Raw genomic sequence first — 16,660 nt, forward strand, 5'->3', positions numbered from 1 at the left:
CATATTCTTATGTCCAAATGTTACAATTTTGATATGTTTCAACTGTTTGATGTCAAGCATGAATATTTAGTTACTCTATACTATAGAATATTATATCAAAGAAACAAAAAGTTTGCAAAGAGATCAATTGTAATTAGTTCTTTTAATTAATCATTAAGTTATTTACATGAGAGAGAAGAAGGAGAGACAGGAAAAAGCTAATCGTGAAAGATAGAAAGTTGAGTGTAATTGAATCATATAAGCCCTTACCGTAAAACCTAACCTTTACTTGGGCTGGACTAGATTCTGTAATTGGGCTATTCCAGTTGAAATCCATACACCCCTATGGAAGACATGACCTTAATCTGACACACAGGGGGTGTTAATTTCAAATAGTCACCATTTCAGGTAGCCCCATTTGAAATTCCCACATCTGTGTGAAAAATAAGGTCATGTCTTCCATAGGGGGTGTGTGGATATTAACTGAATAGCCCATTATGCCTTAGTTGAAATGAAGCATGAAATCTGTGATCAAAGAATATACCACTTAATTGTCTTTTGTTTTCTTTGTTACAGGATGTTGCAGATGTCTTCAGTGATCCAGAAGTTGACCAAGCCCTCTTGAAAGTACAGGCTGATCAGCAAGACAAACAGACATTATCGGTATCAGGCTGTCATTGGACCGCAGCGGCTATCACTAAACAAGCTTTTGCAAAGACACTCAACCTAGCAATCAACCCACAAGACGTCAAGAATGAAATCGACGGCATATCAGAGCTTATCAGTACAATTCAAGCTAACCTAGTAGTCCCAACACCATTTGAACTTCTAGAGCCCCCAACTATGGGAGTAGGTGTCAAGTGTAAGATCACCAAACCAACGGTACTAATTTTCCCAGCCGCCAAGGGAGACTGTGCATTTTTTGCTGTCAGTGACTTTAGTATATTTGTGGGCGGTGGGTACAGTATCAAAAGCTGTTTCTGGAAGTTTGCAAAACACCTACACCGCATCGATGCCATCTTAATGCCGCAACTGACCCCTGACACAGTAATTGGCATCAATAGTCTTCTAAAGCGCAAGATTTCTGAGAAGAATCTAGCGGAACCAGAGCGAGATACACCAGAGTACGAAGACTGGCAAGTGAAGTGCAATTCTCCTGAGGTAGGAGTAGTGTACCTGAATGCACCTGGAAACAAGACATCACCAAAGAGCTTGTCACTCAAGACTCTGAGCCAGGGAAATGAGATGCAGCATCTATTGCATGATCTGGACATTAAGCCCTTCCCATGTGTAGCAAATATGGGGAAAGTATTAGACCCAATTACGCTATATCAGAAAGTAGGTATAGGTAGATTAGATATGTATATATTGACACCAGTACAAGATAGCAAAGAGTTGAAAGATTTTCTCTTGCAGTGGAATAATGCAAAGCCATTTGGAAAGGCTAAGACAGGTATTAAGGTGAATGGGAGAGAAGCAGATTTGTCACTACCCAATGCAGTGTCTATCTGTTCCCTTATTGTTTGGCAGCCAGCTAACCCCAACGAAGACATCGTCAGAGTGCTGTTTCCAGGAAACGCCCCACAGAACAAAATCCTTGAAGGGCTAGACCGCATCAAGCATCTTGACTTCTTGAGACAACGCGATGTCACACGAGCGAAACTTACAAAAGGGCCAGGGAAGAAGGGAACAAAATCCTCCCCCAAATCGGGATCGCTAAAGAGCAAAGTAAATGGTCCCTGAACGGATCATCAGCAATGAATTCAGATCAGGTGGCATGTACTGATGGTGTCCACTGCAATACACCACCTCCAGAAGTTACTGTTGGTAGCACAGGTGCAAGTGCCTCCACTGATCACTATGACATGCCACCTGCTGCAGAGAGAAGCTCAACTACAGATAGAAATGGCAACACCTTCAGACCCATACCAAGTGGCACATGCAGTATGGGCATCAGGTGCTACAGCCCAACTCACTCAGTTTCATCAGCGTCAGAATGTGGTAGCGAACCTGAAATTACATGTTCTGCCATTGTACCAAGCTATTCTCCATCTTCATCACCAACACCAGATGGCTGCTGGAATGACTTCCACTATCGCTTCAGCTCTCCGCCACCTCAGAATACATTTAGGAGGGGTGGACCTTGTGGTTGGACAACACCACCACCAGAAGAAGAAGGTGGCTGTACGGATTTCAATACACCACCACCTGAGGAGGAAGCAAGTAACGACATCTCACCTATGGACAATCAGCCACATGCCACTATCGGTGAAAGTGGACTACCAGAAAGCCAACAAGCCCCAGCAATGAATGGAACATCCATGATAAAATCAGGTGTCAGAGATAGGTTGACATCAGGAGAAATAACACCCGCAGATCAAGTTGAGTATGAAAATAGATTTGATCAGAATCAAACATCTGATGCATTTGGAGCTTGCGGGGGTGGTTTTGATGTCTCTGATGAGCCTAATGCTAATCTGAACGAATCATCACAGCAATCTGTTTTCCAAGACAGACACATGACAACCAATGGAGATTCCTCGCCAGAGATCATTGGAGAGACGCCACCTGCAGGCGATGCAACAGCATCATCTCCAAATGGCCAGCCTCATCCATGGGATCCACAGATTGAATTATCAGATTCACCACAAGAAACTGAGCACACTCTACCAGAATCTGAAATGCAACCACCACCAGAGAAGATCAGAAGAATGGAGGAAGAAGACATGGGTAATGGTGATGAGCCACAAGCACCTGTACCTCAAGAAAGCCCAGAAAAAGGGCCTCTATCACAACCAGAATCTCAAGTGTTTGATGCAGGTGAAGAGGAGGAAGAAGAAGATACTTGGAGGCATCTCAAGCATCTCAAATAGAGATGAAGCCTCAAACTCAAGAACCAGAACCAATTGATGAAAGCAAAGAAGAGGAAGCTGACCAACAGGTACCAGAAACAGAGATGGTAGAAGATGTAGAACAAAGCAAAGTAAGAGAAGAACCTGAATCTGAACAGGACATTGTACCACAAGAAACACCTTCACCAGTAGCTGAAGCTGCAGCTGCTGTGGAATCAACAACGGAAGAAGATATTGAGCATGTGTCTGATGAACAAGAACAACCTGAAGAAGAACAGCAAGAAACAGAAGATGTTCAAGAAGTTCCTAGAGAGCCAGAACCTGCTGTGGAGCAAGCAAGTGATGCACCTGATGTTGATCAGTTAATTGGTACTACAGAAGATCCTGTAAAGCCAGAGGAACAAACTGAAGAAGCTGCAGAAAGTCCAGAAGCTGAAGCAGAGCAACCTGATGTGACGGAGCCTGAGCATGTTGAAGAACCAGTAGTAGCTGCTGAGGAGGAGCAAGTTGAAGAGAGCCAACCACCAGCAGCAGCTGATGACACTCCAGCTGAAGAACCAGAAGCAATTCAAGCATATGGAAAAGACTTGGAAGATGATAATCTGGCAAAACAAGACGAAATAGAGGAAGAACAGGTAGTAAGTCAGGAATCAGAACAAGTTGAACAGACTCCAGAGGCAGTGGCTGATGAAGCACCAGCTGCAAGTCCAGAAAAAGAGGATCATGCTGAAGAAATAAAGGAAGAAAGTGAGGAACCTGAGGAAGATGGACAGCTTGCAAGCCCTGCACCAGAGACGCAAGAACCAGAGCAGTCTGCAGAAGTGGAGGACCAGGAAGAAATTCAGGCACCTGAAGAGGAAATTGTAGCAATTAAAACAGAAGAACAAGAGCAGGTTCCAAGTGCTGAGCCTGAAGAACCAGAAAGAGCTACATCTCCAGAACCAGAGGACACACTTGCAAAGGAAGAAACAGAAGAACTAGAGAAAGCTGCGAGGTCCTGCACCAGAGCCTGAGGAGCCTGAAGTTATTCAACCAGAGGTAGCTCAGGAAGAGGAGGCTCCAAGGCAAGAACCAGAAGAAGAGGCCCCAACCCCTGAACCAGAAGTAGAAAAGGCTCCAAGTTCAGAACCGGAAGAAGAAAAGGTTACAAGTCCTGTATTAGAACAGCAAATAGCAACTCCAGAGCCTGAAGGAACAGAACAAGTAGCAAGTTTGGAACCAGAGCAACTAGCTAGTCCAGAGCCAGAAGAAGAATGTGTTGCAAGTCCAGAGCCTGAACAAGAAGAAAGTCAAGAACCAGAGGAAGTAGCAACCACAGAAACAGAAAAGCCTGAACAGGTAGCAAGTCAAGAGTCTGAGGAACCTGAAAGTGTAGAAAGTCCAGAGGTAGTGGCACCTGAACACATAGCTAGTGCAGAGCCTGAGGAACTGGAGAAGGCTGCAAGTTCAGAGCCAGAAGAACCAGAGCAAGTAGCAAGTACTGAAGTAGAAGAACCAGAAGCAGAAAAGGATGCAAGTCCAGAGCCTGAACAAGTAGCAAGCCCAGAGCCGGAAGAACCAGAACAAGTAGCAAGCCCAGAACCAGAAGAACAAGCAGCTAGCCCAGAAACAGAAGAACCAGAAAGATTAGCAAGCCCAGAACCAGAAAGACTAGCCAGCCCAGAACCAGAAGAACCAGAACGACTTGCAAGTCCAGAACCAGAAGAACCTGCAGAAGTAGCAAGTCCAGAACAAGAGGAAGTAGTAAGTCCAGAAGTAGAAGAGAAGGTTGCAAGTCCAGTGCAAGAAGAACCACAATTTGCAAGCCCTGAAACAGAAGAACCAGAAAGACTAGCAAGCCCAGAACCAGAAGAACAAGTAGCAAGCCCAGAACCAGAAAGAATAGCAAGCCCAGAACCAGAAAGAATAGCAAGCCCAGAACCAGAGGAACAAGTAGCAAGCCCAGAAACAGAAGAACCAGAAAGACTAGCAAGCCCAGAACCAGAAAGACTAGCAAGCCCAGAACCAGAAGAACCAGAAAGACTAGCAAGCCCAGAACCAGAAGAACCTGAACAAGTAGCAAGTCCAGAACCAGAAGAACCTGAACAGGTAGCAAGCCCAGAACCTGAACAAGTAGCAAGCCCAGAGCCAGAAGAACCTGAACGACTAGCAAGTCCAGAACCAGAAGAACCAGAACGAGTAGCAAGCCCAGAACCTGAACAGGTAGCAAGCCCAGAACCTGAACAGGTAGCAAGCCCAGAACCAGAAGAACCAGAACGAGTAGCAAGCCCAGAACCTGAACAGGTAGCAAGCCCAGAACCAGAACGACTAGCAAGCCCAGAACCAGAAGAACCTGAACAAGTAGCCAGTCCAGAACCAGAAAAAGTTGCAAGCCCAGAACCAGAAGAACAAGAACGACCAGCCAGCCCAGAACCAGAGGAACAAGAACAACTAGCAAGTCCAGAAACAGAAGAACTTGAACAAGTAGCAAGTCCAACACCAGAGGAGCCTGAACAAATCACAAGTCCAGAACCTGAAGAACCAGTTGTTAGCCCTGAACCCCAATCTGAAGAACTTGTTTCTGAACCTATCTCAGAACCTTTATCAGAAAAGTTTCTGGAACAGACAGTCGAATCAGAGCCGAGTGAGCATATAGAAGAACCAGCAGTTGTTCAAGAAGAAGTTGTTGCTGAAGAGTCTGCTCCAGTAGTAGAATCTGCTCCTGTTGTATCAGAAGAGCCAGAACCAATTGTTGCAGAAGTTGAACCAGTAGTAGAAGCAGCTGCTCCAACTGAAGAACCTGCAGCAGAATCTGAGAAAGTACCAGAACCAGAACCTGCTGTGTCAATATCAGCTGCAGCTCCTGTTAAATTAAAAGCAAAGGTTACTAAGTCTCCTCCTAGGTCCCCAGGAAAGGATAGTAAAGAACCAACTAAAGCAAAGAAGCCTAAAGCAAAGGAAGAAAAAACTAAAGGAGCAGCAAAAACTGGTAGTAGAGCATCCACAAGAGAAGCAAGATCACCTAAACCAGCAGCATCAAAACCATCCACAACAGCAGCTAAAAAGACAACAGAAAAGAAGACAGAAGTAAAGGCAAGGAAGTCAAGGATAGATAAGACAACAGTAGAAAAGAAAACAGTAACAGAGAAGAAAACAGAAAGAAAACCATTGATAGATAGGAAGAATGATAAGAAGACAGAGAAGAAGACAAAAGCATTAGAGGTAAAAGCAACTAAAACAAGTACAGAACGTAAGGCTTCACCAAAGCGCCACACTGCTCCTGGTGATAAGACAACGAAAAAACCTACTAAGACATTAGCAGCCAAAACAGAAACCCAGCGACCAACTTCAACTGCCAAGTCAAGTGGTGGAAGCAGGAAAACTACAGATATGAGCAAGAAAACAAGTGAACGAACAGCAAAGGGTAGCTCCAGGCCAGATTCTTCTAAAAAAGGTGGCGATGCCAAGCGACCAGGCTCAACTGCCAAGTCAAGTAACGCTTCTACTAAAGCAACCACTATTCCTGTTAGCGGACCAGCAGTTTACGAGACTTAACGATATACCCAACCACGCAAGTGCGGAGAACGCTAACATGGAATTCTTCCGTCAGATCAGAGCGAAGCATTATGTGGTAAGCGCCAATAATAAGGGTAAGGATCAACCAAGTATGAGTGTGATGGATGCGTTACTACAAGGCAAGCAGAAGTGGAGGATTCGGATGCGGAGGTGAACGCTCATTCCAACTTACGACATCGATGCGCTTCAAGAGTGGGAATCTAGCAAATCAGATGAATTGTCGAAAGCGAAGATTACGATATCTCAACCAGCATGTCGTAGCATAGTGCAAATGAAGGACGAGAATTTCTTCATGTATAAGGTGGAATTTTAAACAAGGCAGCTGTAATTTATTAACTATCTATTACTATATGATTCCATTAATTTATATCATTTGCAAGCTTTGGTTGTTAGTTTTATATCTTGAAATCAAAAGTGGCACACATACAAGCAATGGCCACCTCCATTCCCAGTAGGAACCATCAAATTTAAAATGTTGCTTTTACAAGCATAAAGAATAATAAAAAAAAAATGTAGAATTTTACATGCAAATCATCAAATATGTAAACTATATGAGTATAGTACATTTGTTTCAATGTATTAAAGCATTTGTATATTAATATATGAATTTGTGTATCATGGATTCAAAAGCAATCTGTTGCACCTCAAATCGTAACAATGATAAATACTAGAAACACAACATATTTCAATATTAAACTTGTTGCAGATAGAAGATTGTAAAAAATGTCATTTTAAAAATATATTAAAAAAGATATTTGTAACTATCGTAAGCCAACAAGATTTCTTAGCCCTTATATGGACATAATCTACAAGTCATCACCAAAACCCAAACTGTAATTAAAAGACCTAATTTAAAGTGTAGTGCAAAATATATACTACTAAGTGACCATATACATATATAAGTATAATGATGACAACTCTGTATACAGTAAACTTATTCTATAGTTATATGGTAGGGACTTTTTGTTTGAATATTGACATAAACACTGCAGCACATGAACCTGTTGTAGAATGTGCCGTTCACTCAGACCATATTTAGAAGTGCAATAGGTTTTGGTTTTCCCCTACCCTGTAATGAGCATGTACTCCACTATTAATTAATCAATTAAGTGGTTAATGAAGTAAATGTATACAACATGTTGGTTTGTGTATGTATGATAATACATATCCATCACACAAGTATTTTCTTTGCTATTTTGTGGCTAGTTTCTTTCCACTATGTGTGTAAGGTGTGAACTATTCCTGCCTTTTTTCAATCAAATTATCTGAAGATAACGACAGTAAAATCATGATGAAATGTTTGTTTAGCATGTGTAAATTATATGTAACATAAAAGGACAGTTCAGTGCAAATTTCAAATGTGTGTTTTACTACAATTTCAGTTAAATACAATTGTTAATATGTTGTGTGGAAAGACTCCATTTTGTAATTGGTAGATACATCTCGCATGCAGCAGGGCTGTTAGGAGACATGGTGGATTATAGGCGATAACATCATCAGGTCATTTTGTTAGAAAAAAGGATGATTTATAATGTATGGAAAGAGTGGGATGCAAAATACATTGTATGGCCTAAATCAGTTTTGTATAATAACACTTAACATGCGATTTGTGTTTGTGTATTAGTTTTATAGTACACGATACAAGCTTGAACAAGTACCTATGTTTTGCTACAGCTGTTGGTATTAGCTGATTTTGATGATTATTGTGTTTTATTATTATTTGTATTTTCTTCCATTTTAAGTGTTTGGTACTTGCTCATAAAAAAAAATATGTTTTCAGAAAAGAACAGAATAACAAGAATAGAACCAAGAATTTCATCAGAAATTTGACAAAAAAAGAGCATTCTGTAGTAAGAATTTCCTAATTAATCTGGAGATGGGAAAATGACAAAATAAGGTTCATAGGAAGCTGGTTATTCTGTTTGCTGGAGTACATCTTGAGTTAAGCGATATTGATTCCATTGTCATGTGTTAAGTGTTATTTGCCATTGCAATTGTTTCTAACTGTATTATAGTATAAGCTGTGTGCCTTCTTCCTTAACAAGCTCATTCTTTGCTTGAAAAAGAAATTATGTATAAAATTAACTAACAAAAGTAACATAACTCTTTTTCAACATCATGTTGTAATGAGACAAATTTGTCATGTGACACTCATGATTATGCATTAACATGTTCTAATGGGCTATTCCAGATGAAATCCATACACCCCCTATGGAAGACAGTGCTTTAATCTCCCACACAGGGAGTGTAGATTTCAAATGGAGCCAACATTTCAGGTAACACCAGGAAATTCGCACCCTGTGCAGAAGATTATGTTTTCCATGATGCGTATGGATTTCAACTGAAATACCCCAATGTAATGCTTAAAAGGTATACCAAAGTTTCGCAATATTATAAATTGGCACATTTAAAAAGTATGTAGTTCTTAGTGATTAATGTTTCCAAAATATGTGTGATTGCTTTCTCGCAACCATGGTAACATAAACAAGTGCATTGAGTTTGAATGTGCAGTAGACAATTAATGTTCTACAGCCTAAATTGTATTATTATTACTTTGTCCCACGTGTAAACTTGCCCTGGCAGAACTACCTATTTTTTTGTTACTATTGATGCCTTCCATGTTTTCAAAGCTTGCCAAGTTATTTTATTTTATATTATTGTCATATTTGTGTTATTTTGTAAAGTGAATGTTCCAATTTATTTATTTTTGCTTTTTGTGAAATACTTGCCTCTAGAGAGAACTAGAGGGAAAAACTAAATAACAACGATGTACTTGAAACAAGTATTATGTTATTGTTCTGTGTTGTTTTGCGTGATATTACTCTATGTATTGTGTCAAAAATTTAATTGTGGCATAAATTTTGGTTTCTTGTGTTGAGTTGAGCCAGTAGTGATGGGCTTCTCACCATGACCTCTAGTGTTGGGCAATATTGAGAATCCTACCAGTGCAGACAGTTTATTATTCAAACTCAAAATTTGCATTTGAAATAGTATACAAATTTTGGTTTGATAAAAAATATCAACAAAAGCTTACATGCTTTATGTGGCTATTCCAAAAATCATCACCATTCCCTGAAGAAGACATAGAACTACTGACTTGTTTTTTGGGGGTGCAAGATATTTCTGAATAGCCCAAATAATTTGGCTCTAATAGCCAGTGATGTTAAGCTATATATTCCAGTAACAGGAATATAAAATAAATCTATAAAATACATATTTGTACATTAGTGTTTGTATAACAAGCATTGTCATTTCATGGTACAAATAAAATTTTGTGTAATAATTTAGTGGCAAAACACTAAACATATCAGTTGAAAATTTTGGTTATAAATGCTAAAGGTGTAAGTTATTTTTGTGTATTAAGTTAAAACGATAAAATGTATAACAGTAATATGTGCAACCAACAAAATGGCAATGCTGCCCAGTAGGCGTATATTTTATGTAGCTCCTATTTATTTGTAGTATGTATACATGTGTAGTGTAGCTTAACAGGTAGGCACATAATTCTGGAATTCCTCATTCCTGTTAGTCAACAATATCTGTCAATGCGCAATGGTGGCGTAAAGCTTTCATTCTGTATAATTGCATCATCTGCCTATTGACTAATGCGTATTGCTATTTACTTAAACTGACAACATTTTGTGCAATTATTTCTCCCGAATACATCATATCCATAGGGCTGACATGAATCAATGCCTTTTATATTATGTGATTTGAAATGTCAGCCCTCTGGTGAGGCATATGTAGCATAAGCAGAGGTTGTTGTATACATCGCATGGTATATCGGTGTATGGTATAGACAGGAATAGACAATTATAGTGCATGCTCTGTACTAAAGATTCTTAAGATCTTGAAGTAAATTATTTATGACATTGTCTTAAGTCTGGATCATGTAGCTCTACACTTCAGACAAATCCAAGTTCGATGAGTAATGAGCAATTGGATTACCCACTGAACTGGATAGAACAATAAGTGACAATCCATCTCAGTGGAGTATCAGTAAACTCCTTAGTGAGTTCAACTTGTACTGTAATTTACAGAGAATAAGCAACATCATTTCTGATGTGTACACAAGAGTGAGGAATGCCATACCTGTGATAAGTGATGTGTTGACAAGAGTGAGGAATGTCATGCCAGTAACTAACCAGTAGTGAATATTATGTGTGCAAGCTGTAGAAGGTATTTGTGTTGTAAAAGCAATTTTTGTTCATCATAATTTTGTCATGTTTTGGTTTGTCTTTCATGTAAGAGCACATAACAATGACACAGGTTGGGTGGGTGCCGGAAATGATCGCCATTCTCTATTGTATCATTGTGCCATGTTCTTACACCAAAGATAAGTCTGCTGCAGAAAACTTTCTTGTGATTTTATATTGCATATGAATTGGACTAACCACATGGGCATTATTTATTAATGTTTTTACTGTACACCCAATATAATAATAAATCATTTTTGAATAATGTCTTAAGTAATGTGGTTCGTTAATTAAATTGTATTATTTCATTTTAAATAAGAAATAATGATTCTATCAAAATACATTTGTAAGTGAGACAGATTATGGCATTTTATAATACCACATAGCTATATTACAGTGTCAGAACAACAGTTCATATACGAAGACGACTGTTGTCATATGTCATATGCTTTAAATTTCAACACAGTCTGAGCTGGTCATGTGTAACCATTTGGCTTTATTACAAGAAGTAATGACCATTGAGGTCATTTTAATAGTAGGAAAATAGTATTGTCAGATATACATAGCTGACATCTTCAAGCTCACATCTCCTTCAATCACACATGTACATCTAAGATAATTAACAAACACTTAGTGATCTGACCATATCTGGTATACAGGTGTAGTAACAATGCCAGGTTCAGATACACACACGCATGCTTTTTGTAGCTTCCTTTTTTCACTAAATTCTTGAATCTCTTTGCATAAAGCCAATCATCATGTAGCTACACCCAAATTAAATCACGTTTCTCTTGTATTATCTATTATGTACAATGTAGATACACAATTACGAACCAAATTGATGTTGAAATTCCCTAGGTAAAATACTGTAATATTTATTGAAATATATAGACACCAATTTGGCAACTTATAGGCAATAATAATCTTTGATGATCCTATCAATTCTTCAAATCATTATACTGGTAATTAGCAATTCAGTAATGATATAATCAGTACAGCATTTTCTATAGTCACTAATTGTGTATACATTTCTTGATCTAGTTGGATAGGCTAACTTGAATCTACTGTTAAGTATTATGGGGACATATCAGCAACAATTCCAATGGATTTACATTAAACATTTAAAACATGCTTATTGTGCATGAAAAATATACACAACCAAAATTGGAACAAAATTTTCAACTATAAAAATGCTGGTATTGTCAAGGTATTTTATAATACAGTAACTGACTTCTACACTATAGTGTATTAAACTTGCAGTTTTAACAAATTTGTATCAATGATATATTGATATTTAAAGGAAATCTTTCTTTCTTCGTTTATATAAATCTTAGTTTTAGATATTTATTGATAAGCAAGTGAAGGTTCACAAGTTGATGAAACAACAAAATATGGTAGATGAGCTCTTTTGAATAAGTTGTATTATTTCTTTTTTTATTCTCTCATAATAACATCATGATGTAATTACAAATTGTAGATTAAATCAGCATGATTATTTGAAATCAAAATTTGAAAATGTTAACCATGCTGATTTATGATAGATTTTAATTTAAAAAAAACAGAGTTTCCAGTGTTGGGTTGTATACAAAGAAAACACCTGCTAAGGTCTGATTTTACAAAGAATGCATTCCATGTGTCCAGTCATATCATAAGGGCTGAGTCATACTCTGTTCAATGTCAATTATTTATGCAACAAGCATTCACTCTATTTCAATTCATTTTGATCTTCTAACAAATGTTTGTTGATGAAAAATCAAATATCTGACGTCAAATATCTGCTGACAATTTATTATAGATTTTTTATCAACAAACATAAGAGAAGTTCCATCAAACATGTTGAAATGTTGTATCAAAAATGTTGAATAAAAAGTATGAATTGGGCTTAAGACTGTCTAAGTCTAATGAAACAATCTTACAATGTGAACGATAATATGACAGAGTTCAACTATAGGTTTAAATATCTTTGTTAAACGTGATTGGGTTTATTCCATCAGAATGCTGCCTCTCTGAAATATTACATTGCTATCTGAATTCCATTATGGTCTAGCAGGCTTGAAATTTGTGCTGAATTTTTTAAATAAATTTTGGTTGAATTTATGCAATTTGTCTCATCCAAGATGAAATTCTGTTTGAAATTCCAAAATTTTCCACACCTTATTCAGACATATTAGATTTGGAATGCAGTCGATCGAAGTAGCTGGAATTCTAATATCTATAAACTGGGGGTTATGGATTTCAAGTGGAATAGCCAATTCACTTCAAATAAGATAATGCAGATTTGTGAATACAAGCTCTCATGTTGGAAGTCTTTGTAATATTGGGCCTATGCAGTGTAACACAGGTGTCTTAATATAAGTGGTATGGGTATTCAAAGATCTTTTGAAGGAATAGCTGACATTTTATTTCAATTCAATTATCAGAATCGAGAACCACATTTCATTATGGATACACTGAGAGCATATTCAACTTGGTTTTGCACATTTTTCTATTCAGATTTTAATCTAAATGGAAAAATGTGCAAAGCCAATGCCTTGGTTATTAAATTGAAATGTCAAAAGGTGGCAACACTTGCATACTACTTTTCCATCAAAATATCCTTAAATATTCCTGCATTTACACCATTATTGGTATAACCAGTTTGAATCCACTGCACCATGATGCAAGTACAATTCCTCATAATTGTGTGTTTACACGGTGCTATGCAAACTTACTAACTTTAGCTTAGGATCACATATATGTGTGTAATTCATGTATTATTCAATTTATCAGCAACTCTTAAACCCCTAAGGATATGCTGGTTGGTGTTAACATGTGCTTGTGATGCTTCTTTGAAATAAAAGCGGAGGTATATTTCCTATAAAAACAAGCCATATGTATGTAGGTTTGGAGTGAGAGTAAACATCGCCTCTACATATATGCTAACCTGTTGATGATTCAGTTCTTGAATATGTTGCAATATTGTGACCCGTTCTAGTGAAAGTATAACTTGTGTATTTTTTCAAAAATGTGAAATTTTGTAATTTGTAGAAAGTGACATCAATCAGATTTTCAAAGATTCTTTTTGAAAATTGAAGGTTTGGTTTTGAAGTTGGCCAATAATTTTTCCTGTTTTTTTTAAAATACTTTTCGAATGTAGTTGACAAGCTGATTAAGGTATATTTTGCTGGAACGGGTCACATTGTATCCAAATCTTTCAGATTCATTTTTATAATAGCAGGTCACTGACACACTTCACCATCATTATATAAAGAGCAGTTGTTAATACAGGTTGCTGCCTTACAACAAATATTTTCTACAATTGAGCTCAAAATAAAAAGTATGCCTTGCTTGGGTTATTGTGTAAAATATTTTGAATAATAAATGGACTGCTCATGGTAATCTTGATATAAACATCTCAAAAATACATTGAATGAAAGTATGATGTTACAAATTATGTGGTAGTAACAGAAATGTTAAACAATTTCTTGGAAATACTTCACACAAATAGCAGAAAAGAGGATTTGTTAGACATGTTGAGCAGTAATAATGTGAATGGAAAGGAGTGATTGGTTTTATACCCTGTCTGTCTCTCTGTAGTCACTCTGCTAACAAGTGCTGGTGTGTTTCAAATGAGATCTTTCCATCTTCTTGATCTGTGGCAAGTCTGGAGGCATAATAGGCTATTCCATTTAAAATCCATTCCACCTGTGGAAGATTTTGGAAATATCTTCCACAGGGGATGCAGATTTTAAATGGAATGAACACATTAGGAAGCTTCATTTAATTTCATATTACCCTCTGAGAAAGATTCAACCTGAATCTTCCACAGAGGAGGAGAGTTTCAATTGAGCTGCTAATGTGCCATCTGAAATTCAAACTCCCTCTGTGGAATACATTTCCAAAATCTTCCACAGGGGTAGTGTTGATTTTAAATGGAATAGTCCAATATAATGCTCATAACGTCCCATATGTCTTGTTTAGTTCATAAATTACCTTGTAGCAGCTTAAGCATACAGTCCTTATTTCTAACACCCAACAACATACTTCAAGAGTAATAATTAGGCAGCACTCTACCACACATAATAGAGAGTAGAATCCAATCCATCACTCTCTTCTCCCATTCCCATGGATTTTAACTCGTTCAAGAAATGTGGGCAATCTGGGAGATTTTTAATTTTGAGTAAATGTAGGGTCCTACTTTTGCTGCTTAAAGTGGCACTTGGGTTGAAGCAAATTAGCACAGTGTTGGTGAAGTATGAGATGAAAGACATGAAGATCCATACAGAACCAGGTTATGTGGGAAATGATGGTATGGTGTGCCAGTGAGGACATGAATAGTTGTAAAAGATGGTATGGTGTCAACTATGTCATTTTTCTTTCTTTTTGATATTGATATGACATATTGATGTACTGCATGTTTAAAATATCTATGAAATTAAGGAAGCATCTTAAGCACATGTCCAAAAAGAAAAGATAGAATTTACAAGGTCCGACATTTTTCCAGTTTGCTATATTTTTTTGTAAAGATTGAAAATTACATAATTTTTTTTTGGAAACTTTTTAACAAATTATATTGAGATTAACAGAATGATTATTATGCATCGTGCTTGCCATAAGATGTAGATAATTAAAAAAAAACAATGACAAACTGCTTATAAATGGTGCAAAAGCCTTAAAGGTAGATGTATGTACAAACATATTATTTATTAAATTGAGTAGGTGCTGTATATTTGTGTGCTATATCATGCTGTCTTGTAATTAAATGGGTTCTTTTTCCATATCTTTTATGAAATGGAAACAGATCACAGTTTATTATTATTATTAATCATTAAAGCCTATGTCTATGCTATTGATGCACTATTAAGTGTAATGCTTTATTATTATTAATTATGTACCTAAAAAATCACAATGCTTAATATTAAGAAACAGTCAGTGCTCTTTGTGAAAATTGTGGCGTGTGTACTGGTATTGATATTATCATAAAAACAGTATGCATAAATACTAAATCTTTTTGTTATTTTGTTATCCAAAATGCTCAATTTATTAGAAGTTTGTTTTGATTTTATGTTATTTATTGATAAATCTGCATTAGGAGGTGTAGGTTTAAGTCTGTTGCCTTTGATATGGGCTATATTGCACTTAAAATCCATACACCTTTATAGAGGAACATAACCAATTTTCACACATAGGTATATATTGCACACTCCGTGTGTGAGAGATTATAGTCATGTCTTCCATAGAGGGTGTACTGTACATGTATGGATTTCAATGGGAATGGCCCAATGTGACTGATATTGTAATTGTAATTAACAAAGTGCAATAAACATTGAAATTTGCCATTAGGCACAGTTATGAATAGGTGCAAGCTAACTATGGACACAATTAGGATTGTATATTTTTTAGTAACTTATTTAAATGATTGTGCACAATATTAGGATACATACAAACAGTTGCAAGTTTGGTTATGTGGTTTTCGGGTGATATGCTTTGCATTGTATCTCCAAACCAGTGACTCCAATACATTCAAGCTATAACTATGAGGGCTGAGACTCGTGATACAATTTACTATTAACTTACTAAGGTTCTTCATCATATCTCGGTAAAAAGATTTAACAATATACCCAGGTCAGTATTGAATAACTCAATACTACCATAAGGTCAGTATTCTTAAAGCATGATTATGTTGGGTCAAGTTAACCAATGGGCTTTGCCTGACATTAACAAGTGATTAACTGGATCCACCTTCACATTCTTACAGAATACATTTACACTAAATAGGTGGGGATATGTATCAGTTTGATTGTGGTGGTAGTGAAGTGAACATTATAACAAAGGTTTAGTAATTTATGTATTGCTTCTTATTAAACAATTTATTATATAGATTCAGCTATGAATCAAAACTTACCGATCAACACAACTTGCATGGAAAAAAATAATAAAATCATCCATATTATGCTGGAAAATAAAACGACTTTTTTGTTTATATTTTATTGTGTCTAAGATTGTTCTTTAGTGGCATAGATATCTTTTGACATGGGGGTGTGGTTGGAAAAAATCTTTTAAGTATAGTGAATCGAGCACCTTGTGGCAGAGTAAGTT

The 16,660-nt window shown here is 37.0% G+C and overlaps 1 protein-coding gene across 1 annotated transcript in view; it reads left to right on the forward strand.

Annotated features, from left to right (window-relative positions):
• Positions 1 to 10,732, forward strand: part of LOC140158555 (uncharacterized) — a 151,323-nt gene extending 140,591 nt beyond the window's left edge. The window contains 5 exon segments of the mRNA XM_072181690.1: positions 556 to 1,714; positions 1,717 to 2,823; positions 2,826 to 3,838; positions 3,840 to 6,355; positions 6,357 to 10,732. Coding sequence (XP_072037791.1) covers positions 556 to 1,714; positions 1,717 to 2,823; positions 2,826 to 3,838; positions 3,840 to 6,355; positions 6,357 to 6,699 — 6,138 coding nt within the window. The 3' untranslated portion in view covers positions 6,700 to 10,732.
• The last annotated feature ends 5,928 nt before the right edge of the window (positions 10,733 to 16,660 follow it).

Source organism: Amphiura filiformis, chromosome 8, assembly GCF_039555335.1.
Source record: "Amphiura filiformis chromosome 8, Afil_fr2py, whole genome shotgun sequence".
Classification (NCBI taxonomy): Eukaryota; Metazoa; Echinodermata; class Ophiuroidea; order Amphilepidida; family Amphiuridae; genus Amphiura; species Amphiura filiformis.